The 25,891-nt window shown below is 42.5% G+C and overlaps 5 protein-coding genes and 1 long non-coding RNA gene across 7 annotated transcripts in view; 3 read left to right on the top strand and 3 right to left on the bottom strand.

Annotated features, from left to right (window-relative positions):
• The window catches only part of LOC120357428 (collagen alpha-2(V) chain-like), a 112,831-nt gene extending 104,641 nt beyond the window's left edge, over positions 1-8,190 (bottom strand). The window contains exon 1 of the mRNA XM_039447628.1: positions 7,334-8,190. Within this exon, the coding sequence (XP_039303562.1) occupies positions 7,334-8,190 (857 nt within the window). The remainder of the gene's footprint in view (positions 1-7,333) is intronic.
• A 2,415-nt stretch (positions 8,191-10,605) lies between these two features.
• LOC120357089 lies at positions 10,606-11,561 on the top strand. Its single transcript, XR_005574291.1, has 2 exons — positions 10,606-10,848; positions 11,294-11,561. It is a non-coding gene; the product is annotated as an uncharacterized LOC120357089 (long non-coding RNA).
• A 713-nt stretch (positions 11,562-12,274) lies between these two features.
• On the top strand, positions 12,275-14,165 carry LOC105193051 (40S ribosomal protein S2). Its single transcript, XM_011157375.3, has 3 exons — positions 12,275-12,417; positions 12,709-13,060; positions 13,632-14,165. The coding sequence occupies exons 2-3, from the start codon at positions 12,710-12,712 to the stop codon at positions 14,118-14,120; spliced, it is 840 nt and encodes a 279-aa protein (XP_011155677.1). The 5' UTR covers positions 12,275-12,417; position 12,709; the 3' UTR covers positions 14,121-14,165.
• A 508-nt stretch (positions 14,166-14,673) lies between these two features.
• Positions 14,674-15,574, bottom strand: LOC105193049 (probable DNA-directed RNA polymerases I and III subunit RPAC2). Its single transcript, XM_011157373.1, has 3 exons — positions 15,257-15,574; positions 15,083-15,177; positions 14,674-14,999 (listed from the first exon to the last, which is right to left on the bottom strand). The coding sequence occupies exons 1-3, from the start codon at positions 15,275-15,277 to the stop codon at positions 14,792-14,794; spliced, it is 324 nt and encodes a 107-aa protein (XP_011155675.1). The 5' UTR covers positions 15,278-15,574; the 3' UTR covers positions 14,674-14,791.
• LOC105193050 (growth arrest and DNA damage-inducible proteins-interacting protein 1) lies at positions 15,555-16,842 on the top strand. Its single transcript, XM_011157374.3, has 2 exons — positions 15,555-16,064; positions 16,440-16,842. Exons 1-2 carry the CDS (start codon positions 15,589-15,591, stop codon positions 16,768-16,770), a joined length of 807 nt encoding a protein of 268 aa, XP_011155676.1. The 5' UTR covers positions 15,555-15,588; the 3' UTR covers positions 16,771-16,842.
• Positions 16,843-17,131: 289 nt separating this feature from the next.
• On the bottom strand, positions 17,132-24,688 carry LOC105193048. 2 transcript variants are annotated; one of them, XM_011157372.3, is made up of 6 exons: positions 24,308-24,688; positions 22,852-23,684; positions 21,743-22,010; positions 18,741-18,989; positions 18,015-18,268; positions 17,720-17,925 (listed from the first exon to the last, which is right to left on the bottom strand). In XM_011157372.3, exons 2-6 carry the CDS (start codon positions 23,636-23,638, stop codon positions 17,720-17,722), a joined length of 1,764 nt encoding a protein of 587 aa, XP_011155674.1. In that variant the 5' UTR covers positions 23,639-23,684; positions 24,308-24,688. The 2 variants fall into 2 exon arrangements, with proteins under 2 accessions (XP_039302617.1, XP_011155674.1); XM_039446683.1 differs by lacking the exon at positions 24,308-24,688 and having other exon boundaries at positions 17,132-17,925; positions 22,852-23,638.
• Positions 24,689-25,891: the final 1,203 nt, after the last annotated feature.

The following is a 25,891-nucleotide window of genomic DNA, read 5'->3' as shown; positions in this document are numbered from 1 at the left end:
TTTTTTTTGCGAATTTCTCCAATATCTCTGTGTTCTGATAGCCCCCAGAAGTATTCTAACTTTTATCATGATGGATCGAATCGCTAAAGTGAAAAACAAAAGAGTTATATCAGTCAAAGGTCGCAATATTGGAGTAAATTTTTTTTGCGTATTTCTCTAATATCTCTGTGTTCTGATAGCCCCAAGAAGAGTTTTAACTTTCCTCATGATGGATCGAATCGCTAAAGTGAAAAACGAAAGACTTATATCCGCCCAAAATTTTAAAGAAAAATTTTTTTTGCGAATTTCTCCAATATCTCTGTGTTCTGATAGCCCACAGAAGTATTCTAACTTTTATCATGATGGATCGAATCGCTAAAGTGAGAAACAAAAGAGTTATATCAGCTAAAGTTCGCTATATTTGAGTAAAATTTTTTTGCGAACTTCTCCAATATCTCTGTGTTCTGATAACCCCCAGAAGAGTTCAAACTTTTATCATGATGGATCGAATCGCTAAAGTGAAAAACAAAAGAGTTATATCAGTCAAAGTTCGCAATATTGGAGTAAATTTTTTTTGCGAATTTCTACAATATGTCTGTGTTCTGATAGCCCCAAGAAGAGTTTTAACTTTTTTCATGATGGATCGAATCGCTAAAGAGAAAAACGAAAGACTTATATCCGACCAAAATTTTTGAGAAAAATTTTTTTTGCGAATTTCTCCAATATCTCTGTGTTCTGATAGCCCCCAGAATTATTCTAACTTTTATCATGATGGATCGAATCGCTAAAGTGAAAAACGAAATAGATATATCAGTCAAAAGTTCGAAATATTAGATTAAAATTTTTTTTGCGATTTTCTCCAATATCTCTGTGTTCTGATAGCCCCCAGAAGTATTCTAACTTTTATCGTGTTGGATCGAATCGCTAAAGTGAAAAACAAAAGAGTTATATCAGCTAAAGGTCGCTATACTTGAGTAAAATTTTTTTTGCGAACTTCTCCAATATCTCTGTGTTCTGATAACCCCCAGAAGAGTTTAAACTTTTATCATGATGGATCGAATCGCTAAAGTGAAAAACAAAGGGTTATATCAGTCAAAGGTCGCAATATTTGAGTAAAATTTTTTTTGCGAATTTCTCCAATATCTCTGTGTTCTGATAGCCCCCAGAAGTATTCTAACTTTTATCATGATGGATCGAATCGCTAAAGTGAAAAACAAAAGAGTTATATCAGTCAAAGTTCGAAATATTGGAGTAAATTTTTTTTGCGAATTTCTCCAATATCTCTGTGTTCTGATAGCCAGAAGAAGAGTTTTAACTTTTTTCATGATGGATCGAATCGCTAAAGAGAAAAACGAAAGACTTATATCCGACCAAAATTTTTGAGAAAAATTTTTTTTGCTAATTTCTCCAATATTTTTGTGTTCTGATAGCCCCCAGAAGAGTTTTTACTTTTTTCATGATGGATCGAATCGCTAAAATGAAAAACGAAAGACTTATATCAGACCAAAATTTTTGAGAAAAATATTTTTTGCGAATTTCTCCAATATCTCTGTGTTCTGATAGCCCCCAGAAGAGTTTTAACTTTTTTCATGATGGATCGAATCGCTAAAGTGAAAAACGAAAGTCTTATATCCGACCAAAGTATTTGAGAAATATTGTTTTTCTAATTTCACCAATATTTTTGTGTTCTGATAGCCCTCAGAAGAGTTTTATCATTTTTCATGATGGATCGAATCGCTAAAATGAAAAACGAAAGACTTATATCAGACCAAAGTTTTTGAGAAAAATTTTTTTTGCGAATTTCTCCAATATCTCTGTGTTCTGATAGCCCCCAGAAGTATTCTAACTTTTATCATGATGGATCGAATCGCTAAAGTGAAAAACGAAATAGATATATCAGTCAAAGTTCGAAATATTTGATTAAAACTTTTTTGGCGAATTTCTCCAATATCTCTGTGTTCTGATAGCTCCCAGAAGAGTTTTAACTTTTTTCATGATGGATCGAATCGCTAAAGTGAAACACGAAAGTCTTATATCAGTCAGAGTTCGAAATTTTTGAGTAAAATATTTTTTGGGAGTTTCTCCAATATTTGTGTGTTCTGATAGCCCCCAGAAGAGTTCTAACTTTTATCATGATGGATCGAATCGCTAAAGTGAAACACGAAAGTCTTATATCAGTCAGAGTTCGAAATATTTGAGTAAAATTTTTTTTGGGAGTTTTTCCAATATTTCTGTGTTCTGATAGCCCCCTGAAGAGTTCTAACTTTTTTCATGATGGATCGAATCGCTAAAGTGAAAAACGAAAGACTTATATCAGATGTAAATTTTTGAGAAAAATTTTTTTTGCGAATTTCTCCAATATTTCTGTGTTCTGATAGCCCCCTGAAGTATTCTAACTTTTATCATGATGGATCGAATCTCTAAAGTGAAAAACGAAAGAGATATATCAGTCAAAGTTCGAAATATTTGAGTAAAACTTTTTTTGCGAATTTCTCAAATAACTCTGTGTTCTGATAGCCTTTTTTTTTTTTTTTTTTTTTGTTAACGGAGAGGAAATGCGTTACCGCATACCCCAGGCCCCGGGGGAGGCCTGGCGGTTATGTGGGGCTCTTCCCCGCCGACAACGTGTCGGCGAGGACATACCCACTAAAAACTCTCCGGGTGTCCAGCTCAGGTCCTTGACTTGGGGGGACTCCGGGAACGCGTACAGCATGCTTCCGGAGCCCCCCGGACCAGGTCGGCCGAGGCCGACTCAGCACGCCGGGTGGTACCCTGGTGCGGGTCCCCCGGCAGGGCTGTAAGGCCAAGCCGGCCTAAGGTTGGGGGAGAAGGACACCAGTCCTCCTCCGCCTCTTCCCCTTGTGATGTTTACGGGGATAAAGCCCGGGAGTCCGGCCCCCCGGCCGGATGTCCCGGGCCCCTTCGAGCCGGACTAGCCCGGCGCGGCGGCATACTCTTCTCCGTGTTGGGGGGTGGGGAGGATGTAGGAAGGAGTTCCTTCCCCTCCCCCCACCAGCACCCCGGCGAGGCGCTAGAGGGGGAGCGATGGCGCATTGTGACGCGCGATCGCTCCCCCGGACCGTTAAGTCAGGTTTGCCTCGCCGGGCTCACTTACATGGGGAGCTGCCCTCCTCCCACGGCTGCGCGTCCCGAAAGCTGGGCCGGCAGCCGCAAGGGAGGAGGGTCGCTCCATTTCATCATTCCTGTGGCGGTCGCCGTCGTCCCTCTCCTCCGCAATAGTGGCGAGCGAGGGGGCGACCGCCACGGCTCTTCTGCCCCGCCGCCGCCCGGTGGAACTCCGGGGGCGGGGGCCGCTTCTTCTCGGTCGGGGCGGACGGGGCGGGGGCCGAGACGAAGCGTGACCCCCGTCTCCGCCGACCCTTCTGTTCCTTGCGTCGCCTGGGGGCATACTGCCCCCAGGCTGACGCTCCCGCACCTTTTCGGCCTCCTCCTTCTGCAGCATGACTCGCTCGCAGAAGAAGGAGACCGCCTTCCAGGCGCTCTCCCTGCCGATCATCTGACTGATGATGGCCGGCAGGGAGAGGTCATCTCCCACTTCGGCCCTCAAGACTCCGCGCAGCTCTTCCCACGCTGGACACTCTTCCAGCGTGTGCCGCGCGGAGTCCCGGGCGGCGTCACAGTGGTGGCACTGTGTCGTCGGCTCCCTCCTTATCCTGCACAGGTACTCACCGAAACAACCATGCCCGGTGAGCACCTGTGTCATCCTGTAGGACAATCCGCCAAACGGGCGGCCCACCCACTCGTCCAGGTGTGGTAGGACGGCCTCCAAGATCCGAGATCCGGCCGCCGGCGGGTTGTCGATGAGGTTCCTCTTCCATGACCTCATCACCCGCCGACGGGCCCTCTCCCGTAGCAACGCGGCGGCCCTGGGGGTGACTACCCCCCCCCCCTCAAGGCGGATGGCTTTTGTCCTGGCGTAGGTCCACGCCAGGGCATCGGCCGTGTACTCCGCCGGGGGGAGCCCCGCCAGGGCCATGATTGCCGCGTTGGAAGCGGTGCGAAACGCGCGCGTTATCCTTCGCGCCAGCCGCCGCTGCACATCGTGCAACACCTTCTTGATGCGGCGGCTGGCCAGCGCCTCGCGGAACCACACCGGGGCTCCGTACAGGGCCCCGGACATGATCGCAAGGGCGTACGCGCGTCTAGCACCCACCCTCGGACCCCGGAGGTTGGGCATCAACCCATTGAGGGCGTTCAATCTCCTGCCCAACCGCTGGGCCAGCTGGTCAAAGTGATCAGCGAAGGCACAGCGACCGTCCAGGTGCAACCCAAGGTACTTCAGGGTTGCACCCACCTGAACACGGGTGTTGTCCACCAGGACGAAGGCCTGGGGCGGTACCCCGGAGGAGCCATCGTGAAAGAATATGGCTTCTGTCTTCTCCGGGGCCACCCTCAGGCCCAGGCCTTTTATGGCACCGACGACACAGGCCACTGCCCAGTCGCCCTTGGCGACTGCTCCTCCCCAGGAAGTCCCCCCCGCCACTATGAACTTGTCGTCAGCGTAGCCGACGACGTAGAAGGGGGGGGAGGGCCGTGCGGAGCACTTTGTCGTATGCGGCGTTCCATAGCAGGGGGCCCAACACGGACCCCTGTGAAACGCCACATGACACGTCCCTCCGCTGCTGGAGTCCGTCTTTGTCGCGGAACTCCAGCTCCCTATCCCGGAAATAGTCCTGAACGATGGCGACGAGGTAGGGCGGCAGGCGAAAGTACTCGCTCAGCGTCGCCACCACCTCGCCCCAGGGGAGACTATTAAAGCCGTTGGCGATATCCAGGGATATCGCCAACGCCACCATCCTGTCCCCCGTTAGGGATTCCGAGAGGGACCGAACCTGACGTATCGCGTCAATTGTCGATCGCGCCTCTCGGAACCCGTATTGTTTGGGGGACAGTTCAGGACCATTCCGGGCCATATGCCGGATGATGCGGTTAGCGATTATTCGCTCGAAGATCTTACCCGCATCATCCAGCATACAGAGGGGCCTGTACGCGGAGGGTCTCTCCGCGGGCTTGCCCTCCTTTTTAAGGAGGACAAGCCGGGCCCTCTTCCACCTCCTGGGGAAGGTATCTTCCCGGAGGCACTTCGTGTACGTGGCACGAAGTGCCTCCCCTACGATAGGCGATGCCCGGGCCCAGATTTTGGCATAGATGCCATCCGGCCCGGGCGCCTTCGCTTTTTTGCCAGTTATTCGGGCGAAGGCCGCGACCATTTCGTGCCTGGACACCTCCAGTTCCTTCGACCATCCTGGGGGAGGGCCGGACTTTTCCGGGATATCCCTCCCCCGGGTGGGGAACAGTGTGTTCACCACCCTTTGGAGGAACTGGTGGTCCAGCGTCTCCGAGACTGGAGGCGCCCATGGGCGAAGCCTTTTCATCACTATACAATATGGCCTGCCCCATGGGTCGCGATCCAGCTCGGAGATCATATCCTCCCAGGCCGCGGCCTTCGCCCGAGCTATGGCGGTCCTTAGGGATTTTCTGGCATCCCTGAGGACCGCCGTGGCGTTTGTCAACCCTTCCTCCATGCCCCGTCGCTTGGCGCGCGTGTGCGCCCGCCTGGCGGCCACGGTAGCTCGCCTTAGTTCGGCGAGCTCCGCGGACCACCAGTAGGCGGTGCGGCGCGCCATAGGTCTGCTGCGGGGCATGGAGGCGTCGCAGGCACGCGACATAATCTCACAGAGTCGCTCCGCCTCCTCCTCGGCGGCGAGGTCAGCTCCTCCCTCCTGCCAAGTGGAGGCGAGGAGGCTGACCTCGAGGGCTTCTAGGTCGAGTTTCCTCAGAACCCATCGATTCCTATCCCGGGTGCGGCGGCGTTGCTCTCGCACCTCCGTGGGGGGGGAGACCAGCTCCATGGAGATAAGTCTATGATCAGACGTCTCTCCGAGGGAGCCGGTCTCCACCATCCATCCCTGGACCCTGTTTAGGGCCTCGGGGGAGGCCCATGTCACGTCGACCATGGACTCTCTCCCGGACCCCACGTAGGTGCTGACCCGGCCCCGGTTCAAAAGGACCAGGCCGAGCCCCGCCGCAAACTCTAAAGCGAGGCGGCCCCTCGCGTCAGTGCGGGGGGAGCCCCAGGCCACAGCGTGGGCATTGAGGTCTCCCCCCACGATGACAGGCCTTGGAGAGCGACTGAGTATGTCGCTCTCCATGCCGTCTAAGGCCGCCTCGTACTCCCCCCTGGTTAGGCTAGGGGGGAGATAGCATCCCAGGACATCGATGGATCCGTACTCGACCATGACGAAGCCCTCGCCAGCCGATAGAGGAATCATCGGCGGAGCGCCCGGCACATGATGGCTGACCATCGCCACCTTCCCCGAGGGATCTCCAACCCAGTTGGGGTTGCCCTCGGGGATCCTATAAGGATCGGCGACGATGGCCAGCCCGCCACCCCCCTCCGCCAGACACTGCGCAAGCATGTCTTGCGCAGCCCTGGCGTGATTGAGGTTGGCCTGGAGGAGCCTAGGGTGCATTTTCGGATGTCCCCTGAGGCTCCTCCACCTCCATCTCGGTTTCGCGGGTTTCCGCGTTCCCGGTTCTTATGGTCCTCTCCCTTTGCGGGAGAGGGGCTTCCTCCTCAACTACCACCATGGGGACCGGAGCAGGGGGCGGGGTTGAGTCTGAGATTGTAGATGGCCCCGCTTCCCTCCGGTCCTCGGTGCTCAGGGGCGCCCGTTGCGGCTTGTTAGCCAGGCACCCCTTTGCACCGATTCTGTGCTCGGCAGGCTTGCCCGCGTCGCGACAGACCGGGCAGCCCGCATTGGCAGTGCATGCCTTGGCCAGATGGCCAAGGCCTCCGCACCTGTAGCAGCAGCCGGATCTATCGATCCGGCTGCTGCATTTGGCCTGGACGTGGCCTTGGGCCAGGCACTTGTGGCACTGCAGCCCCCGAGGGGGAAGCAGCACCACTCGGCAGCTCGACCAGCCCACCCTGACGCGGGGGGCGGCCAGAGTTGCCTTGCCAGCCTTGGCTGGTATACGTACCCAGCAGGTGCCTAGCCCGTTGGGAGCCGTTCGGATCTCCCCCACTTTGATGTCGTGGGGGGAGCATCCTCCTATGGCTCCCAAGGCATCGGCCACCTCACTCGAGGTGACCGAATCGTCCAGGCCACTCAACCGTAGCTCGACCGTCTTGCACGGTCGAGCTACTTTAACGTCATCTCTGACTCCGAGGGCCTCCCTGATCCCTTCGGCCAGGGCGTCGGCCTTGGTGCCGTTTTCTATGCCCCTGACCTCTAGGATCAGGGCCCCCGTAACGGCTCGTCTCGGGCGCAGGTCCTCAATCCCGAGGGAGGAGAGATCTACCTTCTCCCTCGCGGTCTTGAGGACCTGCGCGTATGCTCCCTGGTCGGCGCAAGTGACCGTTACGGCCGCCGTGGTCGGAGGCCTGATCTTGGTCACCTTGGCCGGACCCTGGGAGCCGGCTCCTCCTGGGGTTTGCCCCCCTGGTCCCCCCTGGCCCCCTCCACGTTCACCCCTCTTCTTCTTCTTCTTCGAAGAAGTAGAAGGTTGTTGGGGGGTGGGTTTCGGGGGCGGGATCGGAAGGACCCTAGTCGGCCTCGCCGCCGGGGGTGGGGCCGTCTTTGTCGCCCTTTCGGCGGCTTTGACGGCCTTTTTCCTGGTCTTTTTGGAGACCACCTCCGTCCATAGCTCTAGTATGGACGGGGTGGCCTCCCTCTGCGTCGTCGGAGCGGGCCTAGCGGCCACTGCGACCGCGTTGTCCGCTCCTTTCTGGGGGGCAACCCCGGACTGCCTGGCGATCTTGCCCGCAGTCGGGGGTGCCTTGGGCCTTTTCGCCCCCCTGTGGGCGGGGAGAAGTCCCATCTCAGCGAGGACGGCCGGGAGGACTCTAGAGAGAGCCTCCTTTAGGCCGTCCTCGGTCAGGGCTTTTGCCCTCTTCCTTTCTTTCTTCCCGCTCTCCCCGACCCTGGCCCATCCCGATGTCTCCAGAGAACTGGTGGTAGGGGGGAGGGCAGGGAAGGAGGAGCGGGAAACGGGAGCCGCTATCCGGTCCGCCGCTTTAGACAGGGGGTTCAGCTGCTTGCTGACCCCCCGGAGCGGCGGACGGAAATACGGTTCCTTTAATATCTCCGTGGAGACCACTACCGGCAACTTTCTGTGCCGGGTGGTCTCTGCTTTGGCGGGAGTTTCCTCGACAGGGGGTCCCTCCACGGCCGTTTCCGTGTCCATATGGATTCCCCCGGTCAGGGCGCCTAGGACTTCGTCGTCGAGGTCCAGATCCGTCTGGAATAAATGCTTGGTAACGTTATTAAAAAGATGGCAATGATAGCAGTAGCAGAAATGGTGGCATTTGTGACAATGATAGCAATGATGGCAATTGTGATAATGACGGCAATCGTGGCAATGATGGCATTGATGGCAATGGCTTAGTTTACACCGGTTGTTTGATACGCGTACTAAGTACAATATGCGTACTAAATTAATTTAATTCGATGGTTTGAACGATGACGTATAGTCTAGTACGATACAAATCAAACAGACGTATCGTATCAAAATAGTACGCATTTTCAGCACACATGTAACGGTGTAAACATTTCTGTATTATGTAATAGGCGATTTAGGTTTTCTCAAGTTTTCTTCGGTTAATAGTTAATAATATCTTCGTCTTGTGAGAATAAATCTGCGATAATTAATATAATGTGTAAAAAAAGACAAAATTGGGAAGAAGAGGAGACGCGTGTTTTTTTAGAATTATGCACGGAAAAACAAATATTATTAATAATGGATGGAAAAAGACATAAACATGTTGAAATTTTCCGGCTACTTGTTTCAGAAATGGAACAAAGAGGTTACAATAAAACTGCAGAGCAGATAAAGCTAAAATTAAAAAATTTAAAACTTGCATACTTTAAATGCTAAAGAGATAATAATGTTAGTGGAGCTGCAACTAAACGTTGTCCATTCTATGATGAAATGGAAATATTATATGGCTGCAGACCAAATACAGCAGCAAGCTCATGTCATTCAGGAATCGATAATTGCATTCCATAATTGCATTCTTTCCATTATTGCCATCCAATGGGATGGCCTACTTTTCATCTTTTCCATCATTGTCATTATTGCCATCGTTGCCATCATTGTCATCCCATTTTCATCATTGCCATTATTATTACGCCATTGCCGCCACTGCCAACATTGCCACCATTTTTATTATTGCCATCATTGCCATCTTTTTGATAACATTTCCATGATTGCATTCATTCCAATATTTCCATCCCATTGCCATCCCATTTCCATCATTTCCACAATTGCCATCGATTAATATCGAGAAGAATTTGATTAAAATCCGTTACTTTGCTGATTAACACTTTAATACCTTATATCGTATATTATTATATAATTCTTTATTAATTTTTTTTTTGTAAAGTTTTGATTAATCTTTACGTGATATTTCGTAAAAACTGTTGAAAGGTTGTATTAAAATCAGATCAATAATCTTCACGTTTGTAAGTTAGAGAATAAAAATAATACTCAAGTATCTATATATTTCATTGATTTTTATTACATTATTATTATTATTATTATTATGATTTTTTATTGCCATATTAATCGCGCGTATTGTCATTTGTAAATCATGCGTATGCATGTATATGCCATTGTAACATAATGAAAAAAGAGTTGGCGCTTTCTAGTCTTTCTATGTCCCTGCGCAGAAATCGTCCGAAATCCTCTTTCTGAATTTTACGGCTTAAACGTAGCACGGAAAACGTGATTGATCGAGAGGGGAGTGAAGAGGAGGGTATCCATAGAGATAACATCGCCGCTTGCTCCATGTCTATCACCGCGATGCTTTCTCTCTCTAACTGGAGGCCTAAACAATTAAAGGACAATCACGTTAAAAGAGAAAGAGAGAAAGAGTGAGAGAGAGAGAGTTGCGTCAAGATTTAAAAAAATTAAGAAAGCTAATTTTTTCAAAAGCATAATTTGAAAACATTTAAATAATAAAGAATTATGTAAAAATAAAAAGATGGTATATTTATTCGTGGAAAGACATTTATTTCTTCTTCATCATATGATGCGATGTTAATTACAATTATTTTTTAAGTACTGCGTAAAATGAATGTTTCTTTATTAAAGAACCAAATTCTTTCTGTTACTATTAAACATCTTTTTTACGTAAAAATATGATTGTGCAAAATATGGGCATATATGTATTGATATGTATTAATATCAATGTTAATGTAAATAATTCAGACTATAATAAATAAATATTACGCGAAAGTAGACGTAATTAATCATTTGTGCACATTCTCGGCCCCTGTTCTGGATGCAACATACGCGATACGCGTCAGATTTTATTTGCAGCAAAATGGATGTTAGCACGGACAACAACCTACATCCATTTCTCGAGAGATGGATGTGGGTTGTTGTCCGTGCTAACATCCACACTGTTTTTAACGGCGGGTTGCAAAATAGATGTGACACGTAGTTCCCATTCTGACCAGAATAGATGGGCGTCACTAATGTATGTACAGTTCGTGCCAGGTATGCCTGGGGTCCGATTTTAGGGTCCACGTTTTGTTCATAGATGTTTTTACGTTCATGACTATTATAAGCGGATGCTGCGTCAATGATCATAAATGTATCGGCTAGTCGCTGGTTGACCGTGTACCAGTAAGCGTGTTTGTAATAGAGTGAAAAAGCGCGGTTAGGATTGCTGACGCAATCCTCCTTACTTTTTGTGCAATCATATCCTGTATTCCTATTTAAGCCTTTTGTTCCCCATACAACTTTCTGCAATGGCCAAATCGTCCCTGCCCTAAATTCACTGGGGACGGGTGCCAATTTAAAAAGAAGAAGAAGAAGAAGACATAAATGTATCGTAGTGTTAGTAAATTATGTTTTGACAGCCGGCCGATGTAACCTCAGTTTTGATCGGTGAAATCTCCGAAATATTCCAAAGCTTAATTGAAAAGAAACGGATCGAAGCCTTTGATATATCAGATAAGTTGTAGTTTTAAAAATAAAAAGTGTTATTATTTGGCAATAAGAAAATATACTTTGTGAGCTGTTTTTCTAACAATTACAGGTAATAATAAGACTTGGTGCAAGACATTACCGTATTCTTTAATAAATGTAAGGATAGTCAACAACGGAGTGTTTGTGACAATAATTATCAAAGGCTTTGATCCGCTTCCTTTTAATTAAGCTTTGGAATATTTTTGAGATTTCACCGATCAAAACTGAGGTTACATCGGCCGGCTGTCAAACACATAATTTACTAACACTACGATACATTCATGATCGCTAACGCAGCATCTGCTTATAATAGCCATAAACGTAAAAACAATTAAGAATAAAACGTGGACCCTAGAATCGGACCCCAGGCATACCTGGCACAAACTGTACGGGAGTTTCGAAGCGTTATAGGAAAAAGGCCGCTGTGGCCGCTCTCAGGTTCCTCTCTGCCTCTCTGCTCTACTAACCCAGAAGAAGACTATCTTGCAATAGAGATGTCGAATGCGAATTGTTATACAAATTTATAAATTAAACAATATATAAGATTAAATAAATTAAATCTTGATTTTTTGTTTCTTCCAGATACATCGTTATTTCTGGTTTTGTAAATTTATATTTTCATATTTACATTTTGGAATAATAGAATATTTCTCTGAATTTTTTAATAAACAAAAAACATTTTTTTTTATTTATATTCTTCCTATTAAATATCTTCCTATTTTACAATAATTTTTCAATAGTAAATTATGTCTAAATGTTTATAGGTAAATTTATTATTAAATAGAAACGCGCCATTTTTTAAATATCGGACTACGTAGAGTCCTATATAAAGAGAGAAGCGACATTGATGTCCGAAGCTCTGATTGGTAATCTGATTGATACTTGATTGGCTAAGCGAGCAGCCATATTGTGAACACAGCTGTTGCAGAATGATACGAATGGTGTTTGATGACGTTAGAGCGGTCCCAAAATGGCGGTGGAGGACTCAATTGGATACTGAAGGTTGTGATGGGGGTTCGATGTAGCTTCTCTCTTTATATAGGACTCTAGGACTACGTTAGAGTCCCTAGAAGTAGAGAGTCTGGACATCTGTTCCTAAAATGTTGGTGATGATTATGTCAGTGTATGTACGTGAGCTTTATGTGTGTGTATGTTTATCGTTGTGTGCACTTGAACGTGTTGTATGCTGTTATCGCATTGGCTAAAGAGGATTAAACAGGGATCCGTATTGGTGCTGCCATTTTAGGTGCACAATCACGTGTATCCAATCACGTGTATCCAATCACGTGGAACCCCGAGATGTCCAGACTCTCTACTTCTAGGGACTCTAGACTACGTCATGTAGAAGCGCCATCTCTGCTTTCCCCCTATCTCATCTCATGTTCCAGTTCTTCTCTCGTTTCTGATTTCTGAGGAAAGGGAAAGAAGCGAAGCGACGTGAGTATATTTTAGAAAGTTTCCAAAATTTCTGATTTTTTAACATTTTTGCGTATTTCTCGCTTATTCATACATGACATTAGAAATATAAATGTTTTTTTATAAACCATTTCGTCATATTTCTTAATAAATTTTATTAAATACATGTCGGCGTTGCATGGTTAGGTTTATCATTGCAAGTCAATATCAAAGATATATGCATAGTAAACATCAACTTTTAACAAAATGAAATTCTTATGCAAATTATCTTTTGGGATAGTGAAATTTATCACGAGTTTCATTTCATCGTAGAATGGCGGACGCTGCTCCAGCCGCGCGTGGTGGTTTTCGTGGAGGTTTTGGCTCTCGCGGAGCGGGTGGCGATCGCGGGGGTCTGAGAGGTCGAGGTGGTAGAGGAAGAGGCAGAGGACGCGGCCGTGGACGCGGCAAGGAGGACAGCAAGGAATGGGTCCCAGTTACTAAGCTGGGTCGTCTAGTCAGAGATGGCAAGATACAGTCTCTCGAACACATCTACTTGTTTTCCTTACCTATCAAGGAGTACGAAATAATTGACAAGTTCCTTGGGCCGGATCTAAAGGATGAGGTTTTGAAGATCATGCCGGTACAGAAGCAGACACGAGCTGGTCAGCGTACACGTTTTAAGGTAAACTTTCTTCATTTTTGTTTTTTAAAGACACGCTAATGACCAAGACCTGTTTGCACCAAGATTAACTTAGTTAATTAGGATTGGATAAGTTAATATTTCTTTTTAACTAAATTACATTAAAGTTAATAAGCTTGTAAAATTAATTTAATTTGTTTAGTTGCACAAGCAAAAAAACTAATTTGGTTAAAAGTTATACTACAATTAATTTGAATTAAAAGTTAATTTTGAAAAGTATATTAAATTAGGATGTTAAAATTTACTTTTATTATGTAGATAAATTTTTAACATAGAAAAAAGTTAAAAAGTTAAATTTTATGTGCTTTAAAAATTAGTTAAAATTAACTAAGTTAAATTTATTAACTCTTTTTAACTTTATATAACTTCTGACTTTTTAACTATTTAACTCTAGATTTCATTTATTATTTTTTTATTATCTTTTTCTTAGAATTAAAAAAAAAATAGAAAGTAACCGAAGTTAACCAAAATTAAGTTAATCTACAGTATAAATGAACTTAAACAAAATAAAAATTTAAAAAGACTTGAATATCTAAAATGGAATCTTTTACAGGCTTTTGTTGCTATTGGAGACAGCAATGGGCATATCGGACTGGGAGTGAAATGCTCCAAGGAAGTAGCCACTGCAATTCGTGGCGCTATCATCTTGGCTAAGCTGTCCGTCGTACCGGTTCGACGTGGTTATTGGGGCAACAAGATCGGCAAGCCACATACGGTGCCATGCAAGGTAACAGGTAAATGCGGTTCTGTGCAGGTGCGACTGATACCCGCCCCCAGAGGTACTGGCATCGTATCTGCTCCGGTTCCCAAGAAACTTCTTCAGATGGCTGGTATCGAAGACTGCTACACCTCGGCCAGGGGATCCACTTGTACTCTTGGCAACTTTGCCAAGGCAACCTACGCCGCGATCGCTAAAACTTATGCGTATTTGACGCCCGACCTGTGGAAAGAACAGGCCTTGGCTAAAGCGCCGTATCAAGAATTTGCCGACTATCTGTCCAAAACTCACAAAGGATGCGCGAGAGCAGCCGAAGTTGTCTAAATAAACATCCAGCCCCATGAAAGCACTTTGAAAAAAATTGTAAAACGAATTTCATTTTTCTTCCCTTAATTCCTTAACTCTTACAAGCCTAATGCTTCCCATTTTCTATAATTTCGTTAAATAAGATGGAAGTAGAATTAGAAACTAATGGAGAATAGACACTGAATTTTGTAATATACTTTTCAGACAATTGTCACATATATACATGGGACATGTCAATGCTTATACATTAATTTATATATAATGTATAACATTTTTCAGCGTTATCGGATAAATATCAGAATTCTTTCTTACAGAACATTTTTCTCTTTCTGTTTAACATATTGGTTTCATTCATAAATAAGTTCCAGACAAAAAGATTCTAAAATTTTCTAAAAAAATCACTGTTACTCTTAATATCTAATTATTTTATATGTTGCAAGTGGTAAGAAAAGGCAAATATATATATATTGGTCTAAAATTTATAACAAAATTTAAACAAAAATTTTTAAATAAAAATGTAAGTTTACATGAAAAGGTACTTATTTATAAATCAATCCAATGTTGTATGTTCAAGTTTAATTTCTTTTATTAAAAAGTTTACAATCTTAATGTACACAATTTTAATTCTTATTCAATTAAAAAATTTATTTATAATATATTAAAAATCTAAAAGAGAAAATCACGTGTCGTTATGTAGTCTCCAAGGAATCTTGTGAAGCTTTGTGCTTCTCATAGGCCTTGTCAAATGTCTCAAGTGTGTGATCGCATATTTTTTCGAGATCCTGGAGACCCCGTTTCAACACTTCAATAACATTTTCACCGGTCGTCTGAATGTTCAAGTGCACTCTTTTTTCTGCTGGATGTGGCACAGTGTGACCACATATTTTCACATTGGGACTGCAGAATAAATTGAAAGAATTAGAAAACGTATTCCACAATTAAATTACATATTTATAAATTTTAATTTAAGTGATACTTACTATTCATTTATCACGGAGGCCAGCGCGTTTCCCAAGGTATGTCCCTCATCGACGAAGACGAAAGTGCCATACGTGTCCCCGTGATTTCCCGGCAGCTGCATTCATAATTAACAATGAAATAATTCCGTGTTTAGCTCTCCTAATATTAATTAACATTGTTAATTGACACATTACCCTCAAGAGTCGTCTCTCCATCGCGATCCGTGTTGCACACGTGCGCTGCTTATCGCACTTTCAGTCCTAACCTAAACCGGTTCCGCGTAATTTTGATGATTTGGATTAGTCGAATAGGTTATGTTCCTGTAGATGTAATTGTGATTTCCTAGGAAGTACACGTCTCACACGTGCGTATTATCTGTTCCTCATGAGTTCTTGTAACAGTCGATGATTTTCTCACTTCAGTTTCTTTTGTCATTGACACCTTTTTATCGTAATCTAAGCTTCATGTAAATCTAACTTACATTTGCAGCGATCGCGCGTATACGTTTCGTCGACTCGACATCTCGATGAGTCTGAAACGGATCTGCGATGTTCTCATTCAACGGAATATACGATTCCGAGGCGTCGTCGCCGGGCGTTTCCTCGCCAGCGAGTCAACGGAGCAAAAGGATGAGATTTCCGACATAATCGCCGCCGCCGATGAGAAGCCGATATACTCGGACGATCCCCAGATCCAGGAGGAGCTCGCCAGGAAGCGAAACAAGTCCCGACTTGATCCGACGCATAGGAACATTCTTATGGGCGTGCGTCCTTATGATCAACCGCGGGAGTGGTTTCATCATACAGTCAAGTACAAGAAGCGTATACTAGGTAGATATGGATTAAAGGCCAATGACGAGCCAGTGGGTTTCGCATGGCCTACGCCAGAGGAGGTCAAGGACACTCAGGAGCGCGAGAGAATCAAGTTCCCGCTGTCTCTTCAGGAAAGGTGGAAAATGCTGGAAGAGGAAAAACGCATAAAGGCCGAAAAGATTCAAGAGAGGTGTTTTTGATTTTGTCACTTAGCAGTATCTAATCCTAAAGTAGACCATTTACGTTTAATGAATGTTTAAAAGATGTATATATGATGCATGAAAATGTTTATTAAACGTGTGATAAATTGTCAAAATGTTTTGTATAAAAACAGTATTTTAAACTAGTAATAGAAAATGTTAAAACAAACGTTATAAGGTCTTATAAAACATTTTTATGAAGTTGATTAAATAGTTTTCAAAACGTATCAAATTTTAAATGTTTATTTTTGTAACTGAAATGTTTAAAATTGATTTTTAACATTTATTAAATGTAATTTTGAATTACTTAACTGTGTAACTTGAAATGCAAGTTTACAATGTATTAATTTACAATGTGTTTATAGAGAGGCTAAAGTGGCCGAGAATCTGGCAAAGATGGATCAATGGACGGCCGAGTTGAACGCGAGGGTCGCCAAAAAGGAGGCTGAGCTGGAGGCTGCTAGGTTGCATAAGGAACGCCTGGTAGAGGAAGTCAGAAAACATTTTGGCTTCAATATCTCACGTCATGATGAGAGATTCAAGACGATGCTGGCAGAGAAGGAGAAGGAAGAGAAGAAAAAGAAAAAGGAAGCCAGGAAGAAGGCGAAGATGGACAAACTAACAGGCATGATCCAAAAAGTAGTCAAGGACGAGAAGCAGGAGCAAGCGACCGATTCGACGAAACCTGTAGAATAGTGGCGCTCCTAATCGCGAAGTATAATATATAAAACGTTCTGATTGTACAACTAATAAATTTATAATTCATCAGTTCTCTTTCAGGATTATTTCGAGATTGAGCGGCCGGCATGATTAAATCACGCGTAACATTTTTCTTTACATTTTATTTAAGCAATTAGTATTTTTTTTCATGTCTCAACGCGAAATATCGCGAAGTGAAATTGGTTAGAATCCAAAAGATATGTCCAAATGCTTTTTTCGCTTTACATTATTATAGAAGTGTATCTTTGTAAGTGGAAACTTTCCAATGGGCACTTCGCATTTACTCTCTAGCGAGAGAGTGTAATACAAATCTCAGGGATAATATACACATACACTTAATAGTAAATATTATACTTTTTTTTACTAATACAAAAACATTACACACTGTTTCGCAAAAGACTAGAAGAAATTATTCTAATGCATAGTTGATAAATGACGCTCCTCTTAAGACACTTAACCAGGCACACGTTGGACGATGTAGTTACGTCGTTATTTCGGGATCTCACTCCGGCGGTCATGCTAGAGTCTCAGTGATTGCCACAATTATCAAATCGCCGAACTACGTTGCATTTGAGAGACATAATCTCATATTTGTGCCGTACTCGACTCGTTATCCTTCCAATAAGCATATCTCAGTTGACTGATTTCAGTTAAGCTTCTAGTTATTCTAACAGCCGCGTCGAATATAACGATCGAATGTTTCATCATCATTTTAAGAATTTTTCGAATGAGATCAGCTTCTTATTATCGTGCCGTCCTCGTTACCCCGATCGCCGTCGATAGGCGATTTTCTCTGTGAGTTTTCTTGTTCCGAGACTCTTCCCTCGGTTTCGGTAATGTCGCGGACCGGCTGATCGTTGGGCGCGTTCTGTATCTGGAGTTCGTCAATCACAATAAAACGTACTTTGTTGCCGCCCTCCGGGTGTCAGGCGGATTGCAGCTGCGACGGCGATGTCAATTCGTAAAACTGGAAACTGAGTTCCTCGCCAAACAAATTCTCTGATTCCAAGATCTCAGAATCGATCACGTTCAATCCTAGGGTATTCGGATTCAGATCCGTTACCAGGTATCCCTCGCTCACGAGACCGCATTCCTCGGCGACGACCTCCTTGGACACCGGGTTCAGGAAGTCTGCGAATTACGTCAATTACACGCTTCGCCAATGCCAGGTCTCTTTTTAATTCCTGAAAGAAACATGGAAATGATTATGATGTCCTCACCGCTCTCCTTGTAGGGGCATTGAAGCTCCTCTGCTTGTTGCGTTGTCTGCTGGTTCTGCTGACTTGTCTCAGGATCGTTGTTGCTCATCATCATAGGGACCAAGTATTGCACCTCCACTTCGCGTTTTACGCCATTAAGTATTTGCTCGGCGGAATGCTCGAGCGTCACAGAATTCAGTATAACATCAGTGTCCTCTTCGGAATTGGGCTGCGTGATGCTCGCCGTCGCAGCTTCCACCTCATCCATGATGTCGCTGTCAATGTCAAGTTACAAAACATTTGTTTAGCAATGTAATGCATAGCAATTTAATTTAATAAGACTTAACGAGGAATTGTATTAGACAATAATAATTTCAACTAGGCCGCTTCCAACTGCGGTTGAGACTGAATCTTGGTGTCTAATATTATTTTATATGTAAACATTATTTTATATGAAAATGTATTTAATCTTAAATACATTTGCAGTCATAAAACTGATTTTACAGGTTTCACCGTGGTTCAGCTAATATTTTTCGCAACAAATTATTTATAGAGTTCTAAGGTACATCATTATTAAAATTGATCAAATTAATTTCTAGCTTCAGTTTATGATTTCAGTTTCAAGACCGATTGTGTTCGGCGCGCAGTTTACAAAAATGTATTTAAAATTTACATATAAAATAATATTAGGCACCAAGATACAGACTGCAGTTAACGTATCTGTACTTAATTGTATTAGACTTTTACCTGATGATTTTGTTGCTCCGAGATTCCTCGCTATCATTTTGTGCTGCATGTCGTGTCGATGTAGCATTTGCTAGGTCGTTAATGACCAACGGACGGGGTCTACAATCGTTACGATTCGCGATCGCCCAAAGATGTCCCGCCCCATGAGGCGCCTTCGATCCCTTCCTAAAGTGCGGATTTATCGAGAGGTTGTGCCGAACGGAGTTCTTCCAGCGATCATCGTTACTCTTGTAATAGGGAAAATGCTCGCTGAAAATGATGAAAAAGTACCTTATACTTTCGATTTTAATCGTGCAGATTAAATATGATCTATGTTTTCATCCGAAACAAAATTGTTTGTGTAATTTAATAATTGCGGTAGTGCTTGCAAGAGCTACCATAATTATTTTACGTAGACAAATCGAGGGGAACGCGATTAGGGGTATTACACGTAAAAACGTACGACGGCAATTTGCGTCCCTACGAAACTAATTTCCTTCACCTGCTCGCAGCGATGTCACGGTGCGTTACGCACACCCCTTCGCGATTAATTTCAGTTTCGATGGAGAACGAGAGACATTCGAGCCAAGGGTGCATTTGAAATGCTAAATGGTGCGTTTACTCGCTCCGCTAATCACAATGATCACGACAAATGTTGTCACTTACACCGACAGTTTAACGAATCTGTTTCCAAGTTATCGCGTATCATGTATAAGCCAAACCAGTGCGATGAAAATAATACTCTTAATGTTGATTTCAGACTACAGCCCTTAATATTTAATACACAATGTATTTTCCAAATTCTTATTATACCATGATCGTTAATTCATTACTTTTACGATTATATAAAAATTATTAAGTACTTTAACATTTTTAGAAAAAGTATTTGCATGATTGTGTATTTAAAAAAATTATATATAAATATTATAACTACAGCCGACATATTTCAAAAAACAAATGCACAGGACACAAATGTCCCAAGGTGTGTATAAATGTCAAGTGTCCTCGAGAGGCATTTTTAATTTAATATTGTTACAATTTGAATCGTGTCATGATCGATAATCTGGGATAATTCAAACATGAAGATAAGGTTTATGATTTTAATATTATGTATGCATGTATATTTATAGGTCTGCCTCTTTGTAGAGTTATCGGAGATATTTCTTTTGGCTCGATTGTTGTCGAGCAGCCCCCGACGCGGCTAAACCGGCGAATGATCTATATACGGTTTTTCCAAGGAGCTCGAACGGCGATCGAACAGGTGAAGGCACAGGAGCAGTAAATTGTGCGCATTCGTGTTGAGGGACTGCAACGAAGGATAGCCGAAGGGTGAGGAGTTAGTGCCAGGTGGTGCCAAGCAACGGGGGCAGTGGTACCAATGGGTACCATCTAGAAGTAGCCCACCCCCGTCGCCCACCTTCGACCAGAGGGCCATGTTCGTGTAAATTCGTAGAAAACCCCTTGCCGCGACCGATACGCAACTACGAAAGACTCTCCGTATATTTTGCGAGTAAAACTTGTATATATTATTCTCACATAGGTTCAACTTGGGTTTGGTCTTAATCAATGAATTATTGTATCTTATTTTGCGATCTTTGAAACTAGAGAAATTAAAGAAATATATAAAAATAAATTTAAAAATATATATACTTTTCATTTATTTTTATTTTTTACGTATTTCTTTAATTAAATATACATTCATGGAAATATACGTTTGAAATCTGTATAAAACATAAAATCATTAAATTTATAGGTCAAGTATCGAGCTAATAAAAATATTATTGTTAAAACCAAAATTCTTTTTAATTATAAACATTGATTCGAAAACATTTGTAAGGATGGTAGCACAGATAAAGAGTCAACTAAGGACCAGAATAAAGAAACACATATCAATTTTACAATAATATTAAGCTTGATCCTTCTAAATACTCCGCTTTTATTCGTTCTTTGCGCTAACGTCGAGATTGGTGTGATGATGGCTGGATATTCTTGATGATCAAACTTTTTGGAAGCTCAACGTGAATTTTTTTATTAATTTTATATTGACAATTGTATTATTATAACTTCGGGAATAACTTTATTATTGTGTCTCTTCGTTTGCATTCTATTTAGATTCGAATATTACAATTGACTTATACGGGATTTGCACTCTTTGACTGCACTATCAACTGACACAATCAACTGTTTATATCACACCATGTGCTCTAATTTCGACAATTACGAATTGCTTAAGGATCAACATTTGATATTAGCCTTCAATAAAAAAATGTCAAAGACGACTGATCATAATTAGAATGAAAAAAACTAGAAGAACAGATTTTTTAACTTTGATTATCGATACACAAGATTATATTATTTTTTGATCAAGATAAACTATTGAGTTTTTCTATATAATTAATTCAGTTATTACGCTATCCGTTTAACTCTATATTGTTTTAATACGAGTGCCTGGCGTTTATATTGACTATATGCTTAAGTTACGGTTAAAGAAGGATTAATATATCTAAAACGTACCAAATGTTTTCGAATCAATGTTTATAATTAAAGAGAATTTTGGTTTTAACAGCGATATTTTTATTAGCTCGAGACTTAATCTACGAATTTAAACATAAATTCTCTAATAAATATTAATTATGAATATTATCAAATCATAGTTATATAAAATTTGTGGTAACAATACTCAGCCTGGCTCTAAAAGCCCAAATTAATATTTGATATTGAATTTTATTCAAATAGAGCCTTTCGTTTATTTGATTTTATTATATTCTTTAATTTACTAATAAATATTTATTATATTCTTTAATTTACTAATATATAACATTAATATGTTTCATTAGATGTCTAATTGGAAGGCTATAAAGGAAAAAGTATAAGAGAATAAGAGAAAGTATGCAAAAACTATAATGTTACAGGATGCTGGTTACGAACAATCATTTCGACAAGGTGTCGCAATGAAGAAACAAATAACAGGTCGATCAAATTGTCGATTAGTAGTAGCAAATGAATTTTTATTGTCGACTTACGAAATCCACTGATAAATCGCGGAGACGGTGAGCTCGCCTTTCTCCTGCAGTGCGTGCTCTATCAATTCCGTATAGGTGAAGGGCGGCTTCTTCGGGCCGTTGGATCGCGCTGATGAGAAATTTCGGCTGTCGATCCCGTTGGTAGGATAACTCGCCTGATTCACCTCCTGTCGATACGCCAACGAATTTTCGTGACTGCCGTGTCCTCTTCTGACGTCGTTGACGTAATTGGAGCCGTGTGACCTTCCGTTTGGTTTATTCTTGTTGCCTGAAAATGCGCAATTAGCCGCAAAATCATACATTCTATTGACGGAATACATGATCATTTTCTTGTTTGTAATTTAATCCTGAAATACTACTCATATTTTTTATATTAACACTATTCTGGGTGAAAGTTCACTCTTATAATCAAGAACTTCTTTTATGCTTTTCCATGCTTATATTTTTTTCTAAGTTTTTTTTGTATTTTCTTCTATCTAGGTTTTTTTGTATTTTCTTCTATCTTTTTTATAGATGCAAGCTATTAGAAGAATTAAACTATTTTAGTAAAAAAATGAAATTTTTTTTATGTTAACTAACGTTTCGAAAAGAGTAGTGAGTGGAAAGTTACTCCTCTTTTCGTGATTCGTCTTATTGATCGATATAAAGAGTGTCTCCTTAAAATAATAAAATGTTTAATTTTATAAAATACATATGTTCAAGCAGATCTAATGAGAGAATCAAGTGCGATTAATGCGTAATCCCAATTATGAACTCTTCATAAATTCATTTATTAAATATAAAATTGATTAATTAAAAACAACAAGAAACAGGAATACTATTACGAATATTGTAACGTTGATGATTCCAAAGTAGAAACGTTCGTTGTTTTTAAATAATTGATTTTATGTTTAATAAATTTGGAAAGAGTTCATAATTGGAACTACATTAATAATCACACTTTTATTAGTCCTGCTTGAATATTTTATATTTTAAATCTTGAGAGTGTATTGTTTTATATTATTTTAGTTTAAGCATTAAAACCCCAGTGATATCTTTTTTTATCTTTTTTATCTTTTTTTAGCTTTAACATTCGCCATAAGTGTCGCCTTATCCTGCACTTTTCTCACCACAATAATTGTTCTTCGTTGCCGCAGTAGGTCCCATGACGGATCTGTCGTCCGCGGATTCGATGAACGAGTCCAGTTTGAAATCCAGCAGCCACGACAAATTCCCGTTCTCCTGATCCTCGAATTGCTGCTGTTGTTGCTGCTGCTGCTGCTGCTGTTGTTGTTGTTGCTGATTACTGCTTGTTGATTCTTTATTTTGTTGAGCGTTCAGATTGGCAAGCGAGATTACGGGGCCGACAACCGGTTCCCAGTAATTCACCGATGTTGCCGGATGATAATTAAGCTCTTCGACGGCGTAGGTTTCCGCGTGATGACGCTCGACGCATCTGGACGAGGTGGTCGACGAGGAGGAAGAAGAGGACAATGACGACGACGACAAGGAAGACGAGGTCATGAGGACGTCCAGATTCTGCTGTTGCTCCAGCTCCGACACGGTCGTCCAGGTGCAATTGGTGCCATCCACCAGCAACACTTCCAGACGCGCCACCTGCGACTCTTCGATGACCTTCTGGGCGTCGGACATCGGTGAGAAAAGGGCCGTTGCGTCAGCGATGATCTCATTCGACGTAGCCAGCTGCATCGGCGTCTCCAGCTCTTGGAGGTAGTGCTTGCGACTCGTCTGCTGGCGGACCTCATCGCAAAGGCTAGACATCTCTTCTTCCAGCTCGTCGAAAATCTTTCGCTTGGAGCCATCGATGTCTATGTCGTCGATGATCTTCCGCTTGGAGGAGGCGCAGCACTGGCTGTCGGTGACCTCGCCGGTGGTCCCTGATGATGGCCCGATCATCCTGTCGGCCTTCGAGCTGCCGACGAGCGCGAGTTGGCGTGTCGTTCTATAAAAAAATTAGCAAAATAATAGATAAACGCGAGAAATCAGCAAAACACTATTCTTTGAAGTTAAACACAACAAAAAATTGAATCTTTTAGTTCAAAAACTGATAGAACTTGTGAAAATTTAACGTTTCAGAATTTAGCTTTACAATTTATAAATTCCTATTATAGTCTTTTATTAGATTTTTAAACAAAAAATCATTTTTTATTTTATTTTTTGAAAAAAAAGAAAAAGACAATAATAAAGCTAGGATTGTGACTCAAGCGTTTAAAATATGTTTTTCTAAAATTATTCTGACGTTTATTCTTAAAATTATTCTAGCGGTTATTCTCTGCGTGCGATATCAGCCGGGCTAAAAACAAGCGATTTGCATTTCAAAGCACATAAAATGTTTCTCTCACATCCTGTTGGTTATGAAAAGCTCATATAAGCAGCTCATTGCGATCCAAACAGAACAAAAAGTCATCACGATGTCAAAATAGTTCGAAAATGATTATTTTAAATCGCCTTCTGATCAATCGCGATACATTTCTACGTCATTTTGACGTTATTGCGACTTCTTGTTCTACTTGGGGATAAACGCGAGTTCAACATCGTCGTGTAAGAGGCGAAAGCGTATCCTACCTTGCTTCCGTTTGCTGTCTCTATTGTATACTATCTTCTGACAGTCCTCGTCCTTCTATTTCAACCGAATTATTATCAATCGGCGCGCGATCATCGTCGCAGACGCGTGAATGTTGTCGGATTTTTCAGCTTGCCGCTCCGCTCCGAAAACTCCGATTTTTCGTTTTACAGCCTCAGATACGTTTCGTCATATCGTGACTCGTAGCCGATCGACGCGATGTCGGCGCGGAATACACTTCCAAAGTGAACTACTCGATTTATTATTTTTTTCTTTTGCTCTCTCTCTCTCCGTCTCTTGAACGATCGAGCGCGTCCGCGAAACGCGTCCGTCAACCACACGATCGGCGCCGTGTGCGCGCCTCTCGTTTGTCTCGAACGTCGGCTGTCCCGCGCCGCGCATGCCGCGCACGCGCATCGCGGAACGCCGAGTACAGTCGCGAACAAAAGTCCTAAGCCTTCCGTCCGTATTATTGGATGATCCGATTTTTTTGCGCATGCGCGACCTCGAAGCAGCGAATTACAATGGTGTAGAGAAAATAGGCGCGAAACTCTTTTCACTTGCGGTATAGAAGGACCACTTCAAATCAACTTCAATTAATTTTAATTGACTGCCAACAGTATTGTCAACAACTCGTATTCATTAATTATAATGAAAAAATCAATTTTATCTATGTTAAAACTATGAAGCATATCGATGCCTATGATAGATCAAATATAATATAAAGAGAAAAGAAGAGAACTTTGTGTTTTAATTTAATGATAAATAAGGTGTAATTTTAAATATTTCATAAAAATGAATAATAATATAAATTATTTATTAAGCCTTTAAATTTCAAAGTAGACAAAATTCTTTTTAATTTACGTATTTTTAACAACAAAAAGCTAAGAGGGCACCTCCCGTATTTAAAATTTGCAGTATATAGCCGAACGACGTGTTCTTGTTCTCGATTGTACTTGATACCAAAGAAAGAGAGAAATTTTTCAGCTGTTAAAATTCACAGCATCGAGTGCGAATTATCCATTTTCAGTCAAAGCTTTTGTGACGCTGCGAGAAGGTCAAGGTTGACGCGCGCGACCACGAAGCTCGACATATCGTTTTTGCGCAGAATGTCGCACGAGAGATCGATTTCTCGCACGGAGTGTACCACGCAGGGGTGTAACGTTGACTCGCGGGGCCCGATCAAGAAAACGAGAATGCTCTCTAAGAAAAACAGGAGATCCAGAATTCTAAAAGAGGTCAAAGTGATAAATTTAAACTTTTGGGAACGAGACCAGAGAGGTGGAAGATCACGTACGACGATTCATTTCGAACTTCTCGTAGTGTGTTCAAAGATCAAGCGACGGCATTTCTTATATTAAAATCGTTTAAGACACGATCTTAAGATTCGTTGTAATGCACTTGCCATGATTGCAGTCATAAACCTAAATTAATTTTAAATTTAAACGTACTCCGGCCTAGTAAAAATTTTTCCCAGAATTTTTATATGAATTGGAATACTTATTAGAAATACTACAAACAAATCTATTATACTTCTTAGAATTTTTCATATATGTAAATTTTGAAATATTCCAAGATTTTTTATT

This window comes from Solenopsis invicta, chromosome 3 (assembly GCF_016802725.1).
Source record: "Solenopsis invicta isolate M01_SB chromosome 3, UNIL_Sinv_3.0, whole genome shotgun sequence".
NCBI lineage: Eukaryota > Metazoa > Arthropoda > Insecta > Hymenoptera > Formicidae > Solenopsis > Solenopsis invicta.
The sequence above is the reverse complement of the archived record's forward strand: the minus strand, read 5'-3'. Positions and strand labels throughout refer to the sequence as shown.